Genomic DNA, 20,881 nt, shown 5'->3' on the forward strand with positions numbered 1-20,881 from the left:
ACAATACAGTAGTTTTTGCAGAGATTGTCGCTAGCAATAGTCTCCACCCCCTTTCTGGCTAGCCATTAGAATATGATATTACAGCATTGCAGAGCATCTTCTGATCTCTTTTAACAATAAGTTATTTAAATATATGAGTATGTAAATAAACGCATAAATGAAATTATATTAATTCACTATACACACTCTACTAGCCAGGTAATAGAAACAATGTTGGCATCAGATCTGCCTTTGCTCAGAGCCTTATCATCAAAAACTGACTTGAAATACTGGGAAGCTTTCAGAATGAGGCATCAGACAGTTTTCCTCAGGGTGTGCTACCAGACCAGCGTTAATCCTGCCCATCTTCAGTACAAAGCCAAGAAGCCTCATGTCAGAGCTATTAAACTCAACATCTCAGATTAGAAAGACTCTTTCTAGAAATGTTTTGTCCAGGATATTCTTCTGATGACTTGGCACAGAATTGTTTGATAGCGGATATAACATCAGAGGGGTTCTTTTTCCTGCAATCTTCAGCATCTCTTCCTCTTTTTCTCCCTTCTTCATGATCACTGTTACTTATTCCACATAAGAGGTGCAAACCATGGGCTTCCAAAACCTAGTTTTTGCTCAGGTACTGTCACACAGAGAGAGAAGTGGATTACACCAGAGATCAGAGGCACAGCCTGGCTCTGTGGCAGACTGCATTCTTGTGCAGACAGTAATTACCTCAGCAGTCAATCCTCACTTCTGGGAAAAGCATGGATTAAATGAGATGCATACACATACACAGAAATATGTGTCTTTTCTTCTGCACGTCTCTAAGATACCTTACAAAATAATAGTGATGCAGGTCCTATGTTTGAAAGTCATCTAAAAGTCCCTTGTCATAACATCTCCAGGAGAGAAAAGTCTCTTTTTGTAAATTTTACTGTTACACCTTTTCATTTCCCAGCTATTGATGCTATTGATGATGATCTTGATTGTGTTGATTTGAAAGCCCTTTGGGCTGTTGAGTTTTACCAGCTGTTCACAGGAATGGCAACCTTGGGGCTCACGCTGCATCATTAATTAGCACCTTAAGATACCAACATCATTTGAGGAGACAGGAAAATCAACTAACAAGTTGCACTAAGAAATGTCCCCAAAGATACAGAGAATTTGAAAAATGCAGAATGGAAGGCCAGAGATAGCTTCCACAGAAAATCACATGAGTGAAAAGGACTCAGTATTTCAATGCAGAAACACTGCAAAGCATACAGAAAAAATTAAGTGGAGAAAAAGTAAAAATCAATATAGATCCCTAAAATGCCCAATGTAGCCTTCAGCTACAAAAACTAAAAATCTGTAGAAATAATCCATTTAATGCTTTTCAGACTTGTGATTTTTAACTTGCATCAAACTTAGCTGCAACAGTATACAAGCCAAAACATGAGAGAAGTTAAACAGATAAAAAGAAAAAAATTTGAAGAGTCAGTAAATATCCTCCAGTTCAGATCCTTTGCAAAATCAGCCAGAATTTGCATCCATTGTACCCCAATCTTCCTGGCAGCTGATAAAGAAATTCAAGAAGAGGGATCCAGAGATCTTAAACAATTCTCCAAGAGGTCACATGGTTTAAGTGTTTGGTTTAGATGTTTTTATAGAAAAGGAAATGTGTCTATTCAATGTTCTTCCATCCTGTTACTGCAGTGACTGAAATGCTGATGATTCAGTGCTAACTTGGCTTTCCAGCCATAGCAGCTACATTATTAGGTGGCTGGAACATTGGACAAAGCTAGATTCCATGCAATTTCATTCAAGATAAGGAAGAATGAACCAACCAAAATGACAATGGTTCAGAAAGAACCTTTCCAAAATTGCAAAATGGAGAGGCTCGTTCCATATTGTGCCAGTAATGTAAGTGAAAGACTGATATGGAAAAGTAAGATTTAAATACTACTTCGAAATAAAAAAAATTCAAGCTGACCCCCAGGGGTTGCACACATCATTCCAGGTACCAGCTTGGATAACTAACTCCATGTTATTTTCTGTCATTTTTATCACAGAAACATGCTTAACCTCTCCAAACCTGACACCCACGCAAAGGACAGGAAGAGGCCACTGAATCAGGAAAACACCAAGGAATCCTTCCCTGTCTGGATGCAGTCCCCAGCGGGCAGTGCCTAGGGATGGGAGCCATCCTCTAGGATGGCCTGGTGAGACTGGTCAGACCTTAGTCTGGCTGTTGCTTATCCTCACACACAGGGAAAAGCAGGAACACCTTTTGGGGTCTCATCCCTTCCATCCTTTTCACCATACGGGCTGGCAGGGTTTGAATGATCTGCTGACTGGACAATTACTCTGCCCTTGCTGCTTCCTTCCCTCACCAGTACACCCCAGAGGCCCTTATCATATTAGCAAAACAAAGGTTAAGATATAGCAGCACAATCCAAAGCCTTCCCCCTAAACAAATTCCTGCACAGGGGAAAGCAACTCCCAGGCAGCAGAGGGTCATCCTACCTCCTTCCCAAAGTAGTCTAGGAAAAGTTCTGAGAGTTCTGAATGATCTTAAGTCTTGATCAAGGATCTCAAAAGAGCAAACCACAGCATCCCCTGAAAAGCCTTAGAAGCACAGATACATATTTAAAGATATGTCACTACATCAGCTGAGGCATTAATTCTACCCTCACCAAAATCATTATATGCACCATCAGTATCTGAACTGGTTAGAAATAAGAGGTAGCCAAGGTGTGCAAATCTAAGCAGATTATTCCTTAGAAAAGGAAAACCATAGTGGTTCCAGCCGGAAATCAACTGGAAATTAAACCTGTTTTGGCCCGGTGATTTCTATTACCTTAGTCTTTCAGGTATTAAGTCTATTCAGCACAACCCCACCATGAAAGTGAAACAGTAAAAAATCTATTATTCCTGGAGCTAATTGAGAAAAAATTACTTCATTTTATATATATGGCTTCCCTTCTGTTTTCCACCACTAAGTACATTTTGATCTGATTGGTCAATATGGCATCTTTAAGATCTCAGGTTACACTATAACCTGTGCTTTAGTGCTTTACCTAATGACTAGAGGTACAGGCTCCACAAAATGTTTAAAAGATCAGTGATTTCTTTTTGTGTTGTTCCTAATCTTTTAAGAGTCCTTTTCAGTGAACCACAAGTCTGGCACAGAATGATAACTCAGCTTTTTCTTCAAGTCATGAATTCTAAAATATAGTAAGAGTTAGCATCAGTGCAAAAAAAAAAATCAGAAACATCTGAATGTCCCAACCAAGTAGAAAAGAATTTAAATAAAGTATTTTGAGAGTATTGACAGCACTATTTCATTGTCAATTGAAATGTGCCATAAAAGAATTAATGAAGAAATTCTTTAAATCATAGCTACAGCAATAATAATAATGTTATTGGAGTTTGGTAGCTGACACTCAATATTGTTCAAAATTATTTGAGATAAGAGGCAACATAACTGAAAACAGTCTATAAGACACCAGTGCATAGCAGCGGCCCTGTATTGTGAGCACATAAAGTTTGTGTGGAGAGGAAATGTCTTACATGTGAACCATGAGTGGTACACATTAATTCCCACTCTTCAAGCATGTCATGTTTTCTACTACAAATCACTTCCCCTTATAAACCTCACTCATAAGGAGACTGTAGGATGCATAAAATATCTTTCAGCTTTCTGTACAAACCTGAAGTGAAACCCTCTTAATATTGAAGAAAATACAGAAACAGTGGCTAAGTTAATTTCTTGTAGCACCAAAAGAGGTATGCTACACAGTGTTTTCACATTTTCCCAAAGCATCTCACTAATACCTTTCTTTGAGTGGCTGCAAAAGCCTGGGGAGAAAGCAATGCTTCACATGCCATGTCCCATTTAATGCTTGGCCTCCCTCCTAAGACTATGGCAATTCAACCTCACTTGTGGCACTTATTTTAAGACAGGCACAGCTGTCCAGCAGTCTTTGCAATATGATCAACTCATTTTGCAGTAGTGCACTGCACAGCTCACAGATTTTTGTCCCCCCTCCCAGTGGACCTGAGCTGAATATGGACAGACTTGGAAGCAAAACGGTTCCTCTAGATGAGGAACCATCTGAGTCACCCAGTTCTGATACCACTTTTAGGGCAGCTGGCATGGGAAACACCCTATGAATGCTCTCCTTCGATAGGTGCCACTCAGTGGGAACACAGAGGGCAGCTGCCTCTTGAGGAGAGGCACTTCTACACATGGGAACAGCTCTGTTCAGTAACTATTTCATGATGGAATTTAAAACTATTTCTACAAGTGCTGGTTGAGTACAGAAAAATCCTTACTGGGCCAGACCTGTAATGGAGGTATTTGAGGACCTTTTATAAAAAAGCAAAAAAAAACCAAAACAGCTTTGTAACAAGAAATCAACAACTTAAGAAGGAAGCACATGATTTAGTATCTTCTTCAAATTAATACTAGCCTAAAGTTGCCACCAAGTTAAACCACCATTTCCACAGCCCAGATCCTATTTTAGGAGACCAGAGTAGCAGTTGATGTGAGAGTTTTGTTGACTTTTATCTGAACCAGAACAAAAAGCTGACTTGTATCTTTATGACTTATCACCAAGGTGTACAATTCATGGGCAAATGTTTCTTCCAGATACATATCACATTCTCCAAGTACAGGTGGGAACTTTACTCACAGTCATCGCAGCAAAACATTTGTTATGAGAAATAAACTTTAGGGCAAAGCATCACAAACAAGCAGACTCTTTGTATACTGTTCTTTTAGTTGGCTTATATGTTCCAAAGTAGAGTATTTTTTCCAAGACCAAAGCAAATACAGCAGAAGCAGTACAGATAAATAGATCTATTAAGCCAAACACAATTCTTCAAAAATTTGCAGTATTCTAAAGACTGAATATAATTGGCTTCAGAGAAATCAGACTTTAGTCTAGACAAAGCAAACTGTCCCAGTAGCCAGCTGTTAGGTGGAAAACTATGAGCTCTGGTAACGACAGATTTCATTCACTGTCTTGATCACCAGCTGTTTTTTCTGCAGGTAAAAAACTTTAGTCATTGATCATTGTAGAAATAAAGGTGTTTAACAATCCTGGTCATATCAGAAGGAGGAACAATAACATTCTGGTTTTACAGTTTCAGTCCTCATTAACTTTTGGCTTGAGACAGTTGGCATTACTTACCAGCACTAAAAGCATAATTTCAGGGGTTCCCAGGACAATTACTTCTAGACAAAGAAAAGAATAAGTTTCTATAGAAACCAACACTCCGCATGATTGACTTCCACATATTCATGCTGCTAGTCAGGTTTCCATCATCAATCCAAAGTTCTATCTAAACAAAACAAACTGGAAAAGGTTTGGTTGAATGTGTTAACTAAAGAGTCACCAGCACAAAAGTTTCACAACTTAAGGAGGTCAGGACAAACCCTCTAGAGAAAGAGTTGACTTCACTAAATGGACAGAAAATCAAGTCTGTAGGCACTTTACAGGGGGGTAGTTTACCTAAAACGCAACAGAATACTGTTGATCAAAATCCAAAACCAGTAACTTTAGTCTTCAGATATCAAGAGGAGTATCTTGTCCATTCCCTGACTTTAGAAATTCAATTCTTTTGTCACATTTGGTAGCCTTGAAATCTTTAAAATCCATCTTTCTCTTAGGAAAGAACAATCCAGGTAAGTATTTCCCATCCTCCGCAAACAGAAAAGCAGACAACCAGAAACTCTGACTCTTAATGGAAATACATCTCCAGCTGCTGAAGACTATCTAGTAGCATTTAAAGCAGCACTTGAGATATTTCATGTTTTCCAGTGTATTATCCTATTAGTCTCTAAACAGCAGTCACAGAAAAAATCTCTGAAGTGTAGCTGGCAAAAAACAAAAGGACAAATAGTAAAGGTGCTGATGTAGGTTTTTAGATGGGTATGAAACTTGTATTTGTGGCCCACTGAGGAGCTTTCTTAAGTCTATCACTTTAAGACCAAAACATTAGTATGAGCAGCGAGTTCAGTGTGACAAATCCAGATGAGTCTGTCTGATGGATATGCATAGGTTGTAGCATTGCTCTTCAATCACAGTGATTAAAACCTTTTCAAAATACATGGTTGCTCTGACAGACAAACAGCTCTTTCAGATCTTTGGCAAATCTTGGGCTAACCAAATTTAAAATCAGTTTTAACTCATTAATTTAAAAGATGTAAAGACATGTCAAAATACAATGGGAACAGATTTCTGGACATATAAATATTTCATCTTCAACACCCGTACTTGATTCATGATTTTTTCCTTGTGATTTCTTACGCCATTATGAAATTTGCTTTTGAAAAAGCACAGAAGCTTCTGCTTCTAAACTCTACAACACTACCATGTTTTAAACTTTAGGCCACAAAACTTTCTAGTTTGTTGAGTTTTTTTAAAACTGTTTCATTAAGCAGTACATGGTTTGATGAGGTCAGCATTCTTGTCCTTTGTCTGTAAAGCAGCTGGCACAATGAAGTCCTGGGCAATGAACAGATCTCCTGGTCATTACAGTCAACCTGTAAACTAGAAGCCAAGCTAAAAAGGAAACTTGAACAGTTGAACAGGGTTCTCCCATCAAACACCTTTTGGCACCTGGTTCTTCCAATGCCATTGCCACGTCATTTATCTCAGGCTCCCATAAAATGGCCACCACTGGAGTCTAAGCATCATCACAGCACTGAAGCAGTTCAGTAGCACTGAGCACTACATGCAGAAGAAAACGCATTACACAAAGCTGTAGTGTGAGACAGTAATGCTTCCATTACCCCCGAGCAGAGCACCCACATGCAAACACTGCACTGCCATACGGAGTCAAAATAGGGAGCACCGACAACTGTAAACTAGAAGATGACATGTGGTAGGAGAAATCAGCAGAGAAGTCATCCAGGAAAAAAGGAAGCGTGTCTAAGCACGTGAAAGTGTGAAAGAGAAAGCTCTTCTTCCAGAAACTGCACACACTTAAAGGAAAAAGAACAAAAAAAGAAAAAAATAAATCAAGAGATGAGTCAGTCATCAGTAGCATAAGACAAACCTGAACAAAAACCAAGAGCAAAAACATGTAAATACCATTTGACACTCTTCTTATAGATCCGGATCTGATAATATGATGAATCACAAAAACTTCCACCTCCTTTTTATATTAGGATTCAAGAAGACTATACACATCTTCACAAAATGCATTAAGTTGCCCTATAATATACTTGGATTGAAATGAAAATTTGCACTTTGAATATATTTTAAAAACCAGTATGAGAATATTTCCTCACATTTCTCCACAAAATTTCTTCTTTAAATTGTGACAACTAAAGGACACAGAGATTGGGCCTAGAAAAGCATTTTTCTCCTCACGATATTCTGTACACTTTACTCTATTTACACTGAAGAAAAAAGCAGAAGTCTGAAGAAATTAAACGCTTTAGAGTGCTAAAATCAAAACATAAGCAATACAATTTTTTAATTTCAGTATTTTGAAGTACAGAAAGTGGAAACTATGAATATCAAATACAAATTTAAACAAAGCCACTTATCTTCCCCTAGAATAATCAATATGAACTACTTATAGAAACTTACAAATTTAAAGTAAAATCAAAACAAAATAAATACTGTACATACACTTTCCCTGCCTGCAGGCAAAAGAGGATGGGAAATACTGTTATGAATTGAAAAAAATGCTCTTAAAGCTGCAGCATCCCATTTCCCAGCCAAATACTTAACACAGTAGTGCGTTTCTGTAAAAAGGAAGACACACATACACCGATCCCTACTGAGCAGACAAGCTAATATTTTCAGAAACATTAAGAAGGAAAGATAGAAATTAGACTATGAGAGTAGAAAAAGGAGAGGAAAAGACAAATGGGCCAGCAAAACATTACTACAAAACTAGTAAATATAGCCAAGAACTAGCCCCCTTTTTTTTTTTCAAATTCCATGTTTTTTAAAAAAAAAAAAAATTCACCCAAGCATTGGCAGCAATAGACATTTCCCAGCAGAAGTGACAATACATATCAATATAATCTCTTAAAGTGATCCCTTTCATTCCCTTCCCACAGCATGAAATTCTTATGGCTTAATTTATATTAAAAGTAGAAAAAGTCTTTTTTTTTCCAAACAGAAATGCAGCCTACAAAGAATATGCATTTCCTTATCAGTGCTACTTTTATTTCCCATCCACTGCATGACTTATCACTCATAGGCTCCCACAAAGAGGGTTACCAGGGGTTTTTTTGTTGGGTTTATTTTTTGGAAAAATGGATGTTGCAGCTTTTAATCTTGTTTAACGACAAATAGTAAGGCCCTCGGTTCCATTTGTATTTCTTCTGTGAAAGAGTAGCTCTGGGATCACACAACCCCAGAACTACAGACAGCTTTTAATGGTCTGGAAGTATTACGTGAATGACTCTCTGGAAAGACACAAGATTTGGGGTCATGGTGGGAGTATGAAGAGATAGGTAGGCATGTGGAGCCTAAATAGGGCACTAGTTACCAGGTCATTCTAGTTTCAGTTCTGCTTAGTCTCCACAACTACCAAAAAGGGGGCAGGCCAGATTCTCATCAGCTCTGGCTTTGAAATTCTGCAAAAATTTTCAACATTTACAACTTAATGGCCTTGTGAATGAAAGTAGCTTATGCCTTATAGCAAAGCCTAGGGAAAGCTGAAGCGTGGAAAATGTTATAATGACACTGTGCTCTCTCACATCTCTACCAAAGGTAACACAAGCACTTCAATCACCAAAAAAAAAAAAAAAAAATCAAAACCCCCAAAGCCTCCCATGTGATCAGAAAACAACAGTTTTAACTCTCAACATCTAACCCTTTCAAAATTCTCTTGAAGAATGAATTAATGTAGAGTATTACAGGTTGCATAGGTAATCTACCTCAGAGGTCAACAAAGGCTACCCTGTAGCCAGGGTTTATTAGCAAGTATAGTAGGAGAAGAAAAGGGAAAGTTGCTGGAAGAGTCTTTGATATAGTTTCTAGGTGGTCTTTCCATTTTCATGTTTGTTTCTTTTTTTTCCATTGTAGGAATATGAGAACTTAAGAGACTGGGAAAACCCCTACAATATTTCATTTCCTATTGTTCTGTCTACAAAAAAAAATTATGCCAAATCCAAGTTCCCTGACTTTTCAAAAAAGATTATCCTTGAAAACGAACTACCACAGCTGGCTTGATTCTCTGTCGTCCAGCCAGTGTTCCCTACTCCCTCCCTCTTCTACCCCAAGTGAGACAGCAAGGAAGAAAACTGGGGTATTTCTCTCCACTACAACAACACAAGGTTCAGTCCATCTACAGAAAGATTGGTGCAGTAGTGATTTCATCTAGAACACAATAAAAATACCCCTACAAACAAGTACACAAAACAAGTGAGGTTACCACATCCTCTTCATAAGCTACCAGGAGACTTCTTTTTCCCCCTTTGTTGTTTTTCTTTTTTTTTTTTGCCTTTTTTTTCTTTTTTTTTAATACTGCTCATTGTGGCAATTTCTCTTAAATTACTTGTTCTAAGGTGGAACATCAGATTTAAATTCTGCTGGAAGCATGGATTATCCGAAGAAAATGCGAATGAACCTCCGCCTGTTGACAGCTTGTGAAGAGACTATTACATAAATTCATGACAGTGGAGAGCCACTTAGAAAAAAAAAGGTAGAAAGTAGAGTAAAAGGAAGAATAAAACCAAGAAGAAATAATATATATGGGTCCAGCCATATCTATGTTCCAACAGTAAGGTATAGATAAATAATGTGGATGGTCAAAAAAGAGTCTCTGTATAAGCCAGTCACATGTACAAGAAAGCATACTCCATATTTTAAAATTCCTTACTCCAGATTCTATTCTGGCATACTTTTAATTCAGATAAAAATCTGCCTTTAAGGAGAGAGAACTCATTCTTCATTCCACTCTGAATCTGATTGCTGCTCTAAACTGGAATTTTCTATTATTAGAAATTGTTCAGCTAGCAGGAAGGAAACAGTTTGGTTCAATATGCTAAAGCTAAAACAGCTTCCAAAGCCTGGCAGGCATTTGCTCAAGTTAAAACACAGAGAAAATTCATATGGATATATAATTTTAACTAATATTGACAACAATTTCTTTCTCTGACTGACTTTGGTGAGAACGTATTAGAAGATAGTTAAAATATTCTCTTTTAACTATTTCCTTCTGGAAATCATAGCACCTGAGAACCATAACTCCTTATAGTAATTTTCAGCACCCTTAGAGTACCTCTTAGCTTATCTTCTTCTTCTTAGAAATCCTTTGTTACCTCCATTCCCAATATTATAGAGGTTGATAACTTGTTTTAAATTAAACAAGAATAAAAAATTTAAAAGACTGAAAAAATGCTTTTGTGAAACATTAATTAGCAAACAACAAAAAAAGTAAAAAAAGTCACCCATACAAGTCACAAAACAAGCCAGGTCAATATAATGTAAAAGTTGGGCTGCAAAAAACACTCGAAATTTTCAAGCTCCAGATGAAGTAAAGCTGAGAAAGCTACCTGACTTACTTGCAGTTGCATTATATTTTGATGCTTCTCCATTTAGAAACAGGATAGTGCTAACTGGTTTTGATCCTGTAACAATTAAAAACACCTGACATCAGAACTATTTTCATAAATTTCTACAGGCATTCATAATCTAGCCTAAACAAAAATAACTCTGCACAAATACTCTGGAGAGTAAAACTGAGTTTTGCTTTTAAACTACAACAAGAGAAAATTATTCCAGTATAGAATATGGAGGAAGGAAAAACTGGTGTGGAAAGTTAAATCAATTTGATGACTTGGACACTGACACAGGAGTATTTTTACTCTTAAAAACCAAAAAACCCCCTAACCAACCAACAACATTGTTGTCACTAGTCTACTATTTGGCTGGACCCTACAAAATGCCCTTTTTCCAGAATCAAGTAAAGGTATTCCCCTTCATCCCCATCCCTCAAAAGTTAAATATTTAATTTTATATTACAGAAAAATACAAATTTTAAATCAAAATTATTTACAATAATTCAGAAAGGGCATTTGTTATCAGCTCTGTAAGAAGCCTGACACAAATGATCATTCTGATACCAGTAAGCTACTTAAATGCTTATATATGCACCAGTTAAGACTTTTAATTGGCTGTCTCACCCAGCTTTGAAAGCAACACACATTCTCCTGCTTTCCTGACTCTTCAGTAAAATGTGTTTAAAGTACAATAACATTTTAATGCTTCTTCCATGCTACATTAAGTAATATGCCAAATCTTATGACTGCAACGTATATCTTATGAGTTATTTCAGAGTAACTGTTCTGAAGAAACATTTATCCTAACTGATGTCCCCGTTCCTCCAAAAAGATATATTGGGTTTTCCTCCTTTGTACCAACTCTTAAATAACTTGTACAAATACAATTTCAGGGACCTTTTTCACAGAAGAAAATCATCACAGAGAGATCATCAGGAGGAGTAGTATGCACTCAATTTTGGAGGAAAGAGGTGCAGTTTAAAACAAGCTAGCTACTAGACTGACATAAGAAGATTCTTCTGTCTTTAGGAGTCTCTTCTAGTCCATTAAATAAATAAATCTGATAATAAAGAGGACAGGTCAAAAAATAAACAAGCTTGCAGAGAATATGCAACTTGCAAGTCAACAGAAGCCCAGCCAATAGCTTACAAAAAGCAGGAAAAAAAATAATATTCCATATGCCTTAATTTAAAAAATAATTATTAATGCATCTCACCCCTATTTAAGACTATAACCTGAATATCAAATTTAGGAGTCCAGACTAATCACAATTAATGTGGCTCTCCACTGCACCAAACACACATTATCAAAACAATTTAAAACTTTCACATTATTAAATCTAAATTAATAACCCCCACAGAAAAAGTCTTCCAAATAAATAGTTTTTTTAAATGAATTTAAAAGTTGTGAAAATCTATCAGAAATAAATTATTGATAAACCACCTTCATCATCTTCCCCTCATTAATTAGGTCAGAAACTACCAGCAACAAATGATATTCAAGCCCTGATGAGAGACTATTTCTCACAGTCCATGTCTCTCTGAAGATTTCCCCGTTCCCGTATGGTTATTGCTGAGCAGGTGTGGCACAGTGAAAATGCAGCATTGGGTTGGGTTTTTTTTTTTCTTTTTTTCTTTCTCTTTCTCGTTTTTGTTCATCAGGCAGTGTTTTAGATGGTACATGCAAGTCTGCTTCAAGCAGAGGAATAACAGCAGCTCCAGGCTCTGTCGACCTCAGTACTGGTCTGTGTAGGAAAGACAGCAGTAGTAGAAGTAGCAGCTACATTAAACAAAGAAGCGTGCATGGCCATTCCGGTTCAGCTTCAAGATCTTCCCAAGGCGCTGTTTAGCAGTTGCCATTCCTTTCTTTGGACGTTTGCCTGAAAAATGAAATCAAGTGCCTCAATCAGGAACTTCAGAACAAGCTTTAGTTGTTGTAGAACAACGATGAAACCCAGTGTTCAAGCTGAAGCAGGCAAAATTCTCACCCAAATCAGTTTCAAAAACAAACAAACAAGCAGGGAATCAGAATTGGAAAAATAACCAGGAACCGTTTTTTCTAAACTCTGGCTAGCATTCTCATAAATAAAATTATTATATTATTTACAACCCTTTCTAGTCTGTAATAGGCAGTGGATGTAGAAGGAGAGAACTTAAACTGAGCTTCCTGAATTTTACACAAATTATTCCCTTGAGTAAGTTACAGAATATAAACTAGAAACTGAACACTAAATAGTATGCTCATCAGACTGTTTCTGAAGTGTCAGAATTTTTAAACCTTCACTTTGATAAGGAAATCTGATTCAGGTCAGTGTTTCAGAGAATAGTTGTGTCTGTTCCCTGTAATAAATGCATAAGAAATATCCTGTGCAATTGCAACTATGAAAGCTTCATCTGGCCACACAGTCAGTAAGATCTCTCTTCCACCTTCACACATTCTGTGCCAAAATCTAAGTGTCCACAGTATGCTCACTTTGTATTTTTCCTCAAGGTCTAATCCTGTCCTTTACTCAGTTTCTGCATCTAACAGCTCTTTTTCATGTTTACCAGCTCCTCTTCCTAGTCTTTTTCTCCCCCTCCCCTGGCATGAGGATGAAGATAACCATTACCTTTTGTTGCCTGGTTGCTGATAGGGGGTGGGTTTGATGCTGGCCTCTTTGTTGGATGAAGTGGTACAGACAAGGACGTTTCACCATACGGCCTGTCGGGGCTAAGGCTGCCATCACTCAGCTGACATTCTCCTTGAATTAGACTGGAGTCTCGTGTGTATTTGCCATGCTGAAAACTCAAGCTGTTGTTGTGGACTATGCTTCTGTTTTCCTGAACCTTATAATTGGCTTCTGATGTACCCTCTTTCTTGATATATTTTTGAGTTTTATTTGCATCCTAGTATGGAAATGAGAAGAAAAAATGTAGAGGTTACTACCTTCTAGCTACAAGTTCACTCCAGTTTTTCTAATTCTAATTTGCGTCTTTGGAAAAGATATTTCAGTTCCACTACTATCTGAACACTTTACGATTCCATCATAGATACCTCTTAAAAATAACATACAACATAGTCTCTGTGCAATTTTTTCCATATGCATTTAAGGGCAACGCTATAGATTAATTAAATATACCACTCTATAATATGTATAATATATGTATATGTAACCAGGTAATCTGGTTTCAATATTCAGCTGATAAGACAACAAATGCTAAATCAGGAATTAACGAGTACCATGTAGTTACATATTCTTACCAAGCAAACACTTAGAAAGCATGCAGTTAAAAAAACAGTGTTATTTAATAGTTGCAATTTTGAAACTTTAATTGTTCTATTTAATTAATTATTCTAATACTTCTAATACAGACAAGTTTAGAAATACTAAAAAAGTTCAGATTGTCAGAAACACAACCTTTGCTGGATTCCATCTGGATATCAGAAAACAAGAATATTCCTACCTGTTGGCTGTTGAAAGGTTATATCATTTTGGCAGTACCAATTTCCTAAGTAAGTATCTTTATTATAAATACTGTCAACATATTCCACTTGTTCTTAAGCTCTGGTTGGGAATAATAATAATAAAGTGCTTCCCCAGTTAGACTGAATGTAAATTCATGCTTTTTGAATAAAGTATTTTTGATTTTTCAAGATACTGCCCTGAACACCTTCATACTAGCCAGTATGAAAGAAGAGAATTTGAAAGCAAAAAAAACTAAACAACAACAAGGAAAAAAAGCATGACAAAAATATAATACCCAGTTACCAGAACCAGAAGTATCTATCATCAGATATGTAAGTGTGGAAAGACCTGTCTACTGTGCCTTCTGCACTTACACCTTTGTGATCTCTTCTCTTACAAAAATGAGTTCAAAATGTTTAAAGCACTGCTTTACCTGAGGGGTAATCCTTGAAGCTTCATTTAGGTGTCTAGTCCATGCTGAAGTTCCCAAGTCTCTTTCCTCTTCCTTCACAGACCTACCTAAAGAGAAGTTCAACAAGCCTAAATTTTAAAATCAATAACTAAGAATACAAAGGTAATTATACATTTGAGTGACTTTAAAAACAAAACAAGAAAGAAAGGAAAATCCAATGGAAAATATTTCCTGAATACAAGTTAAAATATACAGCTGCTTGGTTCTACACACTAAATTGGGAAAAAAAAAATCTCACAGCATAAATAAACCTAATTAAGGATCAATACACCACAGTAAGAAGGTCAGACAAATATAATCTTCCAAATTTCAAAGCCCTGATGTTGAAGACAGCTTACTTTCTTTGTTAAACTGCAGTTTTCTACCATGGCTTTGTATCATGAGAAGCTCATAGAACGATGGACATTTCGTTTTCAGGTATTATTGACTGTATTTTTTCTAAGCACTGATGTGCTATTCAGGTGCAATATAAGGAAGAACTGTGCTGACAGGCCTATAGAAGAAGTGTCTGCATTGAAAATACATTTACAATACAGTTAACTAGTAAAATTAAGGGTATCCCAAAACACTAATTCAATTTGCATTTGGAGAGACTAAAAGGTTTTATGAAACCTGCTAGCTAATAAGCACAGTTTTGTCTTCACCCGTGTAGTTTGACACATGTACTGGGTCTGGATGGAACAGATTTTTTTCCTAACAGTCCATATAATGCTGTATTGTAAATTTGTGGCTGAGCCAGTGTTCACAACACATCAAACTTCTGACTGTTGCTGAGTAGTGCTTGCACAGTGTCACAACTTTCTCCTTTGCTCCTCTGCTCACTGCAACAAGTAAGGTAGGAGCAGGCAAGAGACTGGGAAGGGACATAGCCAGGACACAGACCTGTATTGGTCACAGGAATACTCCATATCACAGAATAGAAGACATAGAATGTTATGCTTGGCAATAACAACTGGGGTAGAGGAAGAGGCTGGTGGAAAGGCAGTCGAAGGCAGCCCTTGACCAGAGACTGACTGAGCATCAGTTTGCTGGAAGAAGGTAGTGAGTGATTGCCTTTACACCACTTGTTCCTTTTCTCCTTTCTTCATTTACTAAACTGTCTTTATATCAATCCATTAACCTTATCATTTTTGCTATTTCTACTCCCTTCCCCATTCCACAGTGGTGGGGGAGAGAACAAAAGGCTGTGTGGGTGCTTAGCTGCTGGCCTGAGTCAACCCACCACAATCTGAAAACCTGAATCTTATGACTTTCATGAAGTTACAAAGGTGGACAGACACTGTATGTGTCTGTGTGGTTTGCTGGTTAGGCTTGGGTTGGCTTTTTTTTTTCCTGCTGGTTGTGGGTTTGTTTGTTTATTTGTTTGTTTGGTGGGTTTGAACAACCTAGAGCTTCAGTTACCAGAACACAGTCCATGACATCACATTAGGCTTTCTTGTTATCCATGTAAACAAATATCAACATATTATCAGTTCTTTGAATCAGCACCGTGCTTGTTGGTGGGGTTCTATTTGTTTCACATCAGCAAAGCTATAATCCTCTTCCATTTCTCTCTCAAGCAAAGAATGTTCACAAATGATGACTTCGTCTCTGTTCCAATAAGTGATTTTGATTCCTTTGAGGGGATTAGTGTTAATGTTCTCCTGTCTTGCATTCCCAAAATGCATTTAACAGATATTTGCTTTCCACAGACATCAAAATGCCACTGACAAAAAAAATGACCTCTGAATTCTCCTCTTTTAATGCACTGTATTCATAGCAGAATTTCAGGAGTAAAGCCAAATATGCCTTCTGAAGATACATGAAAAATCACCAAGCAGATTCCTAAGGATATCTAAGCAACACACTTGTCATGAAAGCTGCAACCATGAAGGTTCCATCTTTTCTGAAAGGGATTACATTTGGCAAAGCCAAAACTTTGCCAGTCTTATAAGGATGCCGCAAAACTTTCATATGGAAATATTCAGAAGGGGTATTCTGATGACAAGCTAAGTTTGTCCCGGTTTTCAGAAGTAACACTTATTTTTTACTAGAAAAAAACAACAAACAAAACCAAAGAACACAGCTTTAAACGCCAGTCTGATTAAAAACTACTAATATAAAGACTACAAATCTAAAAATGTAAATTTAAGTGCTTATGCTGAGCGCTCTGTCCAAGAGCAGAGAGCAACAGTGTCATTAGTTCAGATACCTACCACATTCTATTGTTTTGTGGCTCTGAGATGGCTGTCTGTCTTTATGCCGACTCCTGGCGTAGCTTCTGTGTTCCTGAAGGGAGGTTCTTTTATTTGTGCAGTCTGTGCTTTGAGTATGACCTGGTAAACATGTAGTATAGTGCAATCCTGCCATAGAAAGCATGCCCTGAATAGCTTCTTCTTCTGTACTTGTCGAGGTAGGACATTCCCTAGAAAAATAAAGGAGTAGTAAGCAGTTCAAAACAGAATCCTCTGAAGGACTGATTTTTACATTGGTATAAGGTAGAACAATAAATACATGTGAAAAGGTCTAACAGTTTATAAAAAATGCCCACAATGTGCTTACTTTTTACTGGGAGTTTCATTTCTGGATGGCTTCTGGGTATTTTGACAAAGGTCTCTGATGACCTTAGATTCCTCTTTGAAATTTGATGTTACTTCCTGCTTCTCTTCATCACCTGAGCTTTCTGACTCCTCTGTGGAGGAATCCTTCTGCTGAAACAAGAGGAAACAGAATGCAGAATCGTCACCAGACCCCCTAAATGGAGACACTACCTTAATTTATGCTAAGTGAATAACTCAAAAGCTTTCAGGTCTAACTTTTTCACATATATAGCATTCAGAATGCAGTTGATTTGAATATAGCAACTGAGATGCTATACATCCAAATTTTGTAATACTGGTGAGGACATGTTTCAGTATAAAAAGCATTTCCAAAATCCATGTTCTTACAAACCACCACAAATATTAAACCATATACAAATCATTGTATTCTCTTTCAAGAGAGCACTAATTCAAGGTAGAGGAAAAAAACCCAGAAGTGTGGTTCCAAGCAGCAGCCAGAACTGATGCATATTACATAGAACGGGACACATTCTGCCCCAAATAACCGCTTCTGGTTCCTGTTCTCACAAATCTAACTTGCAGCAGCACCATCTCTCTAATGAATGACAGAAGCTCTCAGGTAAATCCAGAGCACAGCAGGAACAGAGACACAACAGCTGTTGCCTCTGTTACAGTGGCACAGCCTTCATTTCATGAATGAAAGAGCTTTTCAGCTCCTGCTGAGATTACAGCTTGTACGGGCAGGAGCTTCTCAAAGGTGGAGCAACCATATGTGACTCAATATGCCTTTACATGAAGCAAGGGCTACCATACATATGTTCCATCTTGGTAGTTCAGACTAATCTATTTTCAACAAGTACAGAGAACATCACAGTGTTTTTTTCAAGCCAAGGAATATGCAGGACACTCAATAAGAAAGCATTGAAACTGGAAGATCAGAACCTAGATATGTTCTGATCCTTCGAGACTGACACCACCATCATCAAAACTGGAACTGGCATGAATTAAGTGCATTGCATCACCAAGGGATATTTTTATATAATAGTTTCAATAGTTTCATTCACAAGAGCAGCTTGTTAATCTTTGACACTTAGAAAGTGACACCAATGGGCAATTAAATTATAACTATGATTCAATGTTAGTAATAAAGGCACTGTTTTGCTAAGAACATCTTCAGCACAATGTAACAACATTAAAGGATTTACAGGAGCTACTGAGAGAGTTCATTTTGGATATGTCATTACAAAAGACAAATTCAAACGTGCAGAAAAATTATTCCATTAGATATTAGAAATTAAAAAGCAGAAGAGTATGGGAAGAACTAAGAGAGTAAATAGCATTAATATAAAACATTCACTCATTTACAAAGTCATCCAAAACTGGTTACATTCTCCTGTGAAGATGAGATATATCACTTTTGAGTAATTAATGATTCTGTTTCTTAGAAAAGGAAACCTGCTGAGCCAAAGTTGTTGACAATGCAGCTTAAACCAGAAGAAGCCACATCATGAATTCCTATCACTTATTCCAACATCTAGACAAAGTAATGATGAAAGACAACAAATACCAAAAAAAGATCTTGACCATTATGGGAAAAGTAGGAATATGAAGACTTCTTATAAAGTCTAATAATAGGCTGAAAATTGAACGAAAGACCAAAACATTAGTATTCCAGAAGCATGAAACAAAAATCTGAAGTAATCACTCCACCCTACTGCTAACCAATAAAAACTGAAATTACTAAGTCAGAGCACAATTTGCAAACAAAAAAATACAATTACAATATTTATATATGCATGCGTACATTGTATTAAAATATATGCTTGCAAATATGCACATATTTGCATTTATATTTCATGTAGTTCTAAAGAAATCACTACATTCTAGACACTCAAATGGAAGATTCCCATTTACTTCCATTAGTCTAAAATACCTGGAGAGGATTTAGCTGCTTCATCTTATTTAAAAAAACTGAATACCTGTAAGATTGTTTCCAACTAACCATGTACTAAAATGAAACTCCGTGTGGTAGATACTCATAATTCAAAAGATACAATTTGGACTTTTTACAAAAGAAATAAACAAAGCAACTAGGATCTAACTTTTCTCAGACTGCTCGTTCCAGAGCAGGGTTCATCCCCTGCCAGCCTCACTTCAATGACAATGGAGATCATAAAATTTGGTTCAAGATAGCATATCTTGTAATTTTTCTCAACACTAGAATAAATGAAGAATTAGGCAGAACATTCAGTCTGACATATTAAATTGAACCAGAACTAAATACTCTCTTATTGCGGTTTTAACACAAACTTTGACCATACAAATTTGAAATGTGTGAGCAAAATTATATTTAATAGCTTCATTAACTTTTGTGACTTTTTTTCTAGCTATACCTGTGTAGTGCAATCAGGCTCAGATTCTTCTGAATCAGAAATATCAGAGTACTCTGAGGATCCATTCCTGAGTTCTGATTTCACACTTTCAAAGAACACTGCAGAGAGAAAGATTAAAATATAAGACCCAATATTTATTACATATAATATTTAACTATTATTTTGGAAGTAAAAATCAAGAAACACATATTTAATTTTTAATAGCCTGCAAACAAAAGGACATCCACACACTGATCTGGTTCACAAGACAATTCTGCTTAGAACTATAATGAATTGCCTACTGCTGACCAATAGACTCCTCAAGCAACCGACTGGATGAAGACAGGAAGATACATGAGGTGCAGAAGAAGCATATATTTTTTTCTCTCCCATAGAGCACATACTCCACAGATGGCACCTTGGGCAATTTCTGCTTTTGTGTATAGGGTGGAGTCAGAGAAGTGGCTCTCAAAAAACATTAATCAGAAATAACGTTCAATATTACTTTGCCTTACGCTCTCTGAACCTGCAAAAGCAGCTATAAAGAAACACTAAACATGGAAGACAAAGGATATTAAGTGATTTAAAGGTAAAAAAATTGCATTACTTGCAATTTTACTTCCATGTCACAATTTACTGGCATATTCTGCTTGTTTTGTGCTACTACAGAGCTGCCAATCAAGGTTAAGATGCAGACCTGTTAAATATTAAAGTATTACTGCGATGATACTTGCATTGTCTTTATCATGGAATGACCTGAAAAGGAAGATGAGGAAATACCAACCTTAGACTTGCTTTATGCTAGTACTAAGGTAAAGAACTAATAAGAGAATCAGGTGTCAAAATAGACATCAAAAACATTTGCAATATGACAAAGCAATCAATCAAAGCAGCTAACTAGTCCACATGGTTTACTTTAAGTGCTGAAAGAACTCAAAACATGAAGCAACTGAGCAGTTCTCATAAACCTGTACTCTTAAGAGACAGCATACGTCTCAAAGAACCACAAGTAGGAAACACATTTCTAAGTGTTTGGAATCCACGGCTCGAGGCCAGTGAGCTGCATGTGTACCTGTGTCAAAGATGCTGGCAAATTATCTTGACTAAGTACAAATTTGTTAAAGGTGACAATATGCAGTTTAAGTAGCAGAAGTATTTTGGAGAAAAGCCAAACAGAATAAAAAAAAAATTATGAATATATGTCAAGAAAGTAGTAGCTGAAGAAAGCAACATCACTTTCCAAGTACTTACAGCTTCATACAAAACTGTGCTGAATGAATGAACACAAGAAAAGTTGAAATGTTGGTTTGCTTTCAGTATAGTTTTACATGAAACTACATAAACAATACACAATTCCTCCTAACTCTAATTATGCCAGAACAGAGGATGTATCTGTAACCATATATACACTGGAGTTCTGATAGGGTTTTGCTCCTATTGAAAACTGTGGTAAAGCTCACAAATAGGCATCGAATAAATTTCAAGGGTATTATTGATTTCTAAACACTGCATAATGGTAATTATTTTTAGAGTCAGAAGAAAGCTAAACATGAGACCTGT

At 36.8% G+C, this 20,881-nt stretch overlaps 1 protein-coding gene across 4 annotated transcripts in view; it reads right to left on the bottom strand.

Moving 5' to 3' along the window:
- Nucleotides 1-7,406: 7,406 nt before the first annotated feature.
- KDM7A (lysine demethylase 7A) overlaps nt 7,407-20,881 on the bottom strand; it is a 66,468-nt gene continuing 52,993 nt past the window's right edge. Inside the window, exons 15-21 of one of the 4 annotated variants that reach the window (XR_004357361.1) lie at nt 19,343-19,440; nt 16,951-17,099; nt 16,605-16,813; nt 14,371-14,456; nt 13,101-13,377; nt 11,936-12,371; nt 7,407-10,561 (exon numbers count right to left, since the gene is read on the bottom strand). Coding sequence is in view for 3 of the 4 variants with exons in the window: in XM_032689442.1 (XP_032545333.1) it covers nt 12,277-12,371; nt 13,101-13,377; nt 14,371-14,456; nt 16,605-16,813; nt 16,951-17,099; nt 19,343-19,440 (914 nt within the window). In the remaining variant the exon portion in view is untranslated. Of the gene's footprint in view, nt 12,372-13,100; nt 13,378-14,370; nt 14,457-16,600; nt 16,814-16,950; nt 17,100-19,342; nt 19,441-20,881 lie in introns of all 4 variants that reach the window. The other 3 variants (XM_032689442.1, XM_032689444.1, XM_032689441.1) reach the window with 3 other exon arrangements.

The sequence above is a fragment of the Chiroxiphia lanceolata genome, chromosome 5 (genome assembly GCF_009829145.1).
Source record: "Chiroxiphia lanceolata isolate bChiLan1 chromosome 5, bChiLan1.pri, whole genome shotgun sequence".
NCBI classification, from domain to species: domain Eukaryota; kingdom Metazoa; phylum Chordata; class Aves; order Passeriformes; family Pipridae; genus Chiroxiphia; species Chiroxiphia lanceolata.